This window comes from Triticum urartu, chromosome 7, assembly GCF_003073215.2.
Source record: "Triticum urartu cultivar G1812 chromosome 7, Tu2.1, whole genome shotgun sequence".
Classification (NCBI taxonomy): domain Eukaryota; kingdom Viridiplantae; phylum Streptophyta; class Magnoliopsida; order Poales; family Poaceae; genus Triticum; species Triticum urartu.
Window position 1 is genome coordinate 706,658,565 of NC_053028.1, and position 7,441 is coordinate 706,666,005.

The 7,441-nt window shown below is 46.7% G+C and overlaps 1 protein-coding gene across 1 annotated transcript; it reads right to left on the bottom strand.

Annotated features, from left to right (window-relative positions):
• Positions 1–1,022: 1,022 nt before the first annotated feature.
• LOC125524309 (ent-copalyl diphosphate synthase 1, chloroplastic-like) lies at positions 1,023–6,990 on the bottom strand. The gene is made up of 14 exons (XM_048689381.1): positions 6,694–6,990; positions 6,385–6,489; positions 4,855–5,241; positions 4,563–4,746; positions 4,204–4,418; positions 3,975–4,095; positions 3,763–3,875; positions 3,421–3,647; positions 3,027–3,142; positions 2,840–2,938; positions 2,518–2,760; positions 1,991–2,117; positions 1,649–1,894; positions 1,023–1,366 (listed from the first exon to the last, which is right to left on the bottom strand). Exons 1-14 carry the CDS (start codon positions 6,776–6,778, stop codon positions 1,142–1,144), a joined length of 2,493 nt encoding a protein of 830 aa, XP_048545338.1. The 5' UTR covers positions 6,779–6,990; the 3' UTR covers positions 1,023–1,141.
• Positions 6,991–7,441: the final 451 nt, after the last annotated feature.

Sequence of the window (7,441 nt, forward strand, 5' to 3'; positions counted from 1 at the left end):
GAGTGCACGAACGTCTATTAAGTTTCTTTCTATCAATAAATCAATGTATTCGCCTTCCCAAAACAAAAATGAGCATCCATCTTCCTACACACATGATGATGTTCGACATGAGATACCGCAATTGAACCAAAGAATGAGCTATCAAAATGAGCCGAATGAAAACAACACGTACCCCATCGTTTTCGCATTTGAAGAACACCCATCCGGGGTGCTTCGGCGTGCCCGAAGTTAGCCGCAGCACTGTCTGCGTGCAGTCGTCGCACTGTATGAGCGGCATCGGCGAGCCATAGAGCCGCTGCATGAGCGCCGAGCCCGGTGGAGGGCCGGACGAATCCATGCCCGCAAACCATCGACGGCGGCGGGAGGACGAACTACCTGCATGTGGCGATGCGACCTTGTCGGGGCTGCGGGAGATGCTCCCCGACCATTCCATCGCCTGGCGCAGTCACCGGTGGCCGGAAAAGCCAAATCCGGCGGCCCGCGATGAAGGGCCGCAGGTCCGCAACTTTTCGGCCCACCGACATAGGAGGGGGGGAGGGCAACCTTGTGCGTGTGGCGGCCTTTCGGCGTGCTCCCGCCGGCTGCTTTCGCCGGAATCTTGGGCGGCGGCCCGACGGCGGGGCGAGGGGTAGAGGGAAGGTGGTTGGTGTGGAAAAGTGCAGGCTGAAATGTCCTTCCCACTAGCCGCTTCCGCTTATATGCAGGGCACGCAGGGGCGACGGGGAAACCCGCGTACGCTTATATGCAGGGCACGCAGGGGCGATGGGGAAACCCGCGTACGCTTATATGCAGGGCACGCAGGGGCGACGGGGAAACCCGCGTATTCGCGGGTTGGGGCCGAGATTTTATCGTGCCCCTCAATTTATTTTGCGGGGCGGCCGCGTTTGCGGGATCTGTTCGGGCGGGATCTTCCGCGCGGACCCGTATTTTGGCGGTTATTTTGTGGGTTAGGGCTTTTTGCGGGGTCTGCTAGAGTTGCTCTAAGTTGGGGTTGCCTCCTCCGATCAAACACAAACAGCAAAAAATAGAACCAACCCAACTTGAATACGCCCTTCCTCTTTGCAGCATTCTTTTCTCTATGTACATACAGATCCCATCTCCACCATCCCTACCATTGCAGGATAATTCTTCTTTCTTTCTTTCAAAACACATGTTCGAAAATGACCTTCGAAACATGTCTATCGAATACATGGCGAGGGCAGTTAGCCGCGTAGTAACAGCTCCTCACGACGCTCAACAAGGTCCGCTTCGTCTCGCTGCTCGCCCCATCGTCATGCGTCTGGAGAAAGTTCTGGGTGAGTTCCTGCATGCCAGCCTCGATTTTCTCATCCATGTGGCTCATCGCCGCCTCGTTAGTTTCGGTGTCCTGTAAATAAATTGCATAGTTAGTTCAATAGATGCACCATATGTGCCATGTTTCTAATGAATGCCACGATGGATTGTAGCGCCGACTTAATAGAAGTTATTATAAGTTAAATTACAAGCCAAAACTAGCATGAGATCCCTTGAGTAACCAAGAAAGAGTGAGAACAATTCAATGATTTGTCATTGTGTTCATTTCTTGAAATCAGGAAAACACCATCAACCATGTATCACATAGTTCAATAGAAAATATGGCAAGAAAACTATTTCAGCGTAAAAGGGCTACCTGAGAAAGTAACATCTTGTGGTGAAGGTTGTCACAAATAGAGGACGCAAGTTGAATAAAGCAAGCACCATCCTTGCTGTTTATCATCGATGATGCTTCACCGGTTCGTCCACCACAAATCTCAATAATTTTGACTAGAAGCAAAAATGTTTGTTTATCGTGAACCATGCACGACCCTGCTTGAATAACACTTGAATCGTATGTGTCATCCTCTCTATTTATCAGTTGCATCATCCATTCAATCCACTAGAGGTTCAAAGAAATATATTAGAATTTTACCAAAGAGAACATTCTAGTAATTAGTAACTAAAAAAAACAGGTGCAATTGCTTGTCCAACTTACAGCGCAGCGTAACAAATTGTTGATGTACATTGGTCCTTCACCAACAGGTAGTGTCTCTTGTGCCAATAAATCAATAAACTGCTGAAGTACCCCCACAAGAATGTCCTCTTTTGCATCTCCTTTACGCCTAGATGGACAAATTGTGTCATGTAAACCATATTAAAAAAATGAGAAGACATTATAATGAAAGTCGATGTTTTTCTAATGGCACAGTGATGGATTAAATAGTACTAGTGTTTAAAGATATTATATCATCCCTTGTTAAGCAAAAAATATTACGTGACATCACGCAAAGTAAAATAAAGCTATATATGCAAGTTTGAAGGTCTTAATTTCTAAGATAGTGGGTTTTATGTTTGCATCATAATTGACCACTGGTGGAAATCATCTACCAAATTACTAGTATTAGTTTGCTATTTTTCATATCAAAAGAACAATTAGTCAAAGGGATCCAATTAAGCATGTAAATATTTATCATTTGGCGTGATAGTTTAGATTGAGCAGCAATGCTCAGTTAATGTGCTCACCATGATATAGTACTATTTCCTTCATGGAGACCTCCGTGCATAAACCGTTCCATCATTTCATTACCCGATAAATCGCTATGAAGATATTTAGTAATAATGTTGGCCAGCACTGAGACCTTGGCCCATGCAAGTCGCTCTGTGGCACGGCTTGGTTCGAAAATGCAAGCGGCAGCTAGAAAATAAGCTCTCAGAACATCTCTTAAAGCCACCCCAAAAGTCTCGAGGCCATTCTCAATAAACCACCTAAATACATAGAAAGACATATTATATGCAAGGAAAATGAGACATAATTAACAAAATATTATGTGAGATTAATGCGTACTTTTGTAGGCCATGCCACTCAAGCTGATGTTGGACTTGGCAGCGATTGAAATCACGCTTTGCCAATTCAAGATAGGTGTTGTTGTTCACAAGTGGCATCCTGCCAAAGCCATTCAGCATATCAACTCTGGGATCTTTCCTCAAGAAGTATGGAATGAACCAATTGTCAGAATTTGACGATTTTTTACCTGTAGAGTGTCTTTCCAATCCAGACATCATTCTCACCACCATATTGATCTAGGTAGGCCCTTGCTTCTACACGCGGTAAGCTTGCATACCATGGGAAGTCCAGTGTATATTTTACCTATAATCATAAATAAAGGTATTTATATTCTTGTTCGTATCCAGATAAGGTTATTTTGTTTCACAAAAATAAGATAATAACTTTTTTAAAATATGATAACAAGAGAGTGTTTAAAATAGTCATGTTATATATGAAAATATCAATTATAATTCTTTAGGGGCTTTGAAAAAAATTAACTAGCAAGTGTCATGAGCAATCAAGCCAAAGATTGTGAGAGTTATGTTTACTTCCTAATCCATCTAAACCGATTGATTGGCAGGATGGACATGTTTAATTACCTCGCCTGGTAGATCCTTAGCAATGATCCATTTGTCCCGAATAGTGCCCTGGGCTTCCCTTTCTCTAAGGAACTCATACGAGAATCTCCCTGCACGCTGCAACACATCCTCTCCAGGGAATCTTAGCTGAGAGGCCCTGTTCAGGTTGTACATCCCAGTGACTGCTTGCGTTGATTGCCCCGCGAAACAGAAGAACTCCCCGTCCTTCTCAAACTTCTCAAATACACCTGCGAATGAATCAGCATCAGTTTTGTGTGTGACGCGACAAAATTATCATTAGACTCTACAGAGTATGTACAGCATGATACAATCATCGGATTCACAGGGAAAAGGGGGTCGTACTCGGCGAGACGGTGTATCCATGCAGCCGCAGCAGCCGGAAGGCCATGGCTGTGTCATCCACGTCTCTTACAGCGGAGTTCCTTGCCCAGCAAATCCCGTCTTCAGTCCAGTGGCTACAGCATCAGTAAAGAAGTTAGAAGGAACTTTCCCCATGAAGTGACGAATAGTTTAAGCACTATCAACAAGGCACAGTTATGGATGAGAAAGTAAACCTGTGGACATAGTCCAAGCACTGTTTAATTTCTTGCTTGAAGTAGCGCGAGATTCCAAGACGCTCCAGCCGATCGACGACCCAGATGTGTTCAAAGAGATCGACCGGGTAAACATTGGGAACTGAAATGTGCCAATCAAGGTGAACAATGCACACAGGATCAGGAATTGCCAAAAAAAGAACTCAATCCCATCCAATATCAGTGCAGTTAATGGTCATGGATCTCTTACCTCCTCCATTGAATTTCTTGACGATTCTGTCGATGTACTCGAAGCATTTTGCGTCACCAGTTTGCTTGAGAGCAAAGGCTGTAGCCGAAGGAGAATAGAGGAAGGACCCATCACTAGACTGGAGCCTGAGGATCTTGTGCCAGTCCACCCCGGGCATACCTTCAAGGGAATGCAGGATCGTCGTTGGAATTCTGTGCATCATCTCCATCGGAATCCTACTCGAGTAATTAATAATTAATCAGGAAACATGTTAAGTAATCTGCATCTCTAGCAGGACTGATGCAGAGGGCAGGGGTGGTCCTCCTTTTCTAAAGAAAAATAAAATCTAGGAGGACTGGAGCACAATAAGGGGTGCCTACCTCTTGAGCTTCACTTCTCTGTTGGCATATATGCGCTGCAGAGCATGGTGATCATACGGGAACCCAATGCCCAAGCTCTTGGCCACGTCCAGGAGAGAAGGAAACGCAATCTCGAAGCCGATGGGCATCGACTCCAGGTCTTCCTCTGCTAGCCTCCACATGTTCTCTTCCAGAAAAGAGAGCCCTGAAAAGAAAAACGGAATGCATCGTGCGTACATTTAGTTGAAAGACCCCGCTGCATTTGGTACTTTAGCAGAGCAGCTGAGTGTATTGGTTTGTAGATTTGCATTACCTCTACTGCATTTATCAGGGCCAAGAGACCACTTTGTGAGAGCCACGACACAGGCAAGGGTGTTGGTGATCCGGTCATAGGCGGAGAACAGGGCAGCGTCTCCCCAGGAGCCGTCTGGGAGCTGGTTGTCGAGAATCCACCGGAGGGTGGCGGGGAACTGGGGGCTATCGCCGTCACCGAGCCTCGGCACCAGGGCGACCCAGGCAGTGTCGTATGCCGACACGCTGATTTCGCCGTCACTCATCGATCCCAGCATCATCCTCACTTGGTTGACCAGTGGCTGCCCAAACTCCGCCCCAGGAATCACACAGTAGTCGTCGAGGTCACATGGTTCCTCGGTCCGTTCTAGAATCTGAATATCATTTCTGACAAGGTTTGTTTGCAACCCTGCAGGTACATCGAAACACACGAATTATTAAATGTATCCAGCGTAAGACATGACATCATTTTGTAGTAACGAGAACAATAATGCCTCGAAGTGCATTAACACGCTTTGAAATTTCAGCTCCAGGTCCAACTTTACGTGATTGTAAAATTAAATTCAAGCTCCACTCTATACAGCTTGAGATTGGGTTAAGTTCTGCTAGGATTTTATTAGCTGATAAAAGAACGATGGCGGTGACATATTATAGTACTGACGGCAACAAGAACAAAAGTATGTCGAGAATATTTCTATCATCATATTTGACTTTAAACTGCAGAAGCATTCTTTTCTATAGTTGATGCTTTGGGATCGGAAAGAAAGCTAGATCCTTGCTATAAAGTGGAATTCATATAGGTTTGGGTTCCTTCTCTTCATGAGGCCAAAAAGCCATAAGCGTCACTGACGGACTGCTTATTCTTGTCTCACCTACTAATTAACGTGGTGTGTGCTCCAAAAATCTGAATCCTACCCCTCTCTTGTATACCTTTTTATCATGTTTCTGTGCACTCTGTCAATATCTTTGTGGCTCTCTTGCCGACTAATGGCATGCCGTGTCGTTTTATGGACAAGGACCTATAGGAGTTGACGGATTATTTGTTCTTGTCTCGCCTACTAATTAACGTGCTGTGTGCTCCGAAAATCCGGATCATGCTCCATCCCGATTCATTGACGGATCATCTGTTCGTGTCTCACCTGCTAATTACGTGTGTTATAATTGGTATAGCACGTACCGACTCACCGGAGGCCCTTCTGTCCTCCGGTAAACTTGTAGCAGTATGTGTAATTGTGCTCCAAATAGGATAGTGGTGTGGCGTGTACTTGCTAAAGAGGAACATAACACAAAGGACTCAAACAATATATGTACTCGTTAAGTGCCTACTGCTTGGAGTACATTGGCTGGCATAATGGCAGATAGCAAAACAACAAACGGAGACAACAGGAGACGGCCGGCTGAGATTACTTAGTAAGTTAGTAATGTATACGGCGCTTGCCCGGTGCTAGCTAGATGTAGATAGTAACACTAAAAGCCAGTGTGGAGAGAACATAAGCATAAAACAGAGACAAGATCATCGGGTCCCAGCCCAAGTCAAGGCAACAATTAATACCTTTAGCACTGGATACGCTGGTGGCCTGCGCAATCTGGAGAGCGACGCGTGAGCCGGCGGTTTCCACAAGGGCAGCATCTCCTTTGCCGCTGAAACGGCATGGACCTGATTGTTCAAAGAGAAAGTGATCAGAGCCATTCTCGCGACAAGTACCCATGTCGGTTCCATTCCAAATTCAACACAGGATGGCCGACACTTATGGTAGCATTCACATAATTAACCGTGGTACGCATAAAACATGGTATCACAGGGGGGAAACCAGGGCCGCGCAAGAAAAGCATGATAGAAAAAGCGACATCGATCGAGCACCTTTGACGGCAAGGGCGCGTGGTCGCGGTCCGTTGGCGGCGTAGCCCGATGGCACCCACGCCGGCGGCAATAGGTGGAGCTGCATCCTGGCCGCGGCAATGCACGTTCCTCAATCGGCAATGAACACCACTCCTCCAATCCCTCCCGACGATGAGTGTTAAGGGTGATGATTGGTTGTTGATAATGATGAAGATGAAGATGAAGCAAAGAAGGGGTGAGGGGTGGCAGCTAACGAATGAGCGAAAACGAGGAACGGCGCGAGGGTTACTCGGAGGGGCGTGTATGTGTGCCGTGCGGTGCAATGCATATATAGAAGGGCATAAAGAAGTAAGGAAACGGGAGAGACGGGGCGTGGGAGAAAGGGAATGATTCCTGCGCGGCAAAGGCCTCTGGTAGTGGACAAAAGGCTTTGAAGCGTTCCGCTTTGTGAACGGGTGGTGCGTGTGGGTGAGTGTGACGGTGAGATGCTCCGCCCCATCACGCCAAGATGCCGCCCCGCAACCAGTCCAGTCCGGGGAGGACGCCAGATCCTTTTTCTTCAGGCGGTCGGTATGATCTACTCATCTGCTCCGGTTCCGGTAGATTCCTCGTCTTGTTCCGGAGCGGAATAGAAAAATGGAACGCGCGTCGACGATCTGCGCGAGTAAGCATGCAGCGTAGGAAAGGGTAATCCCTCGTGTTGCTTCCCAGTTGTTTATGTTCGGCGGGCGGGACGAGACGGGACGGAACGAGGAACACATGACATGAG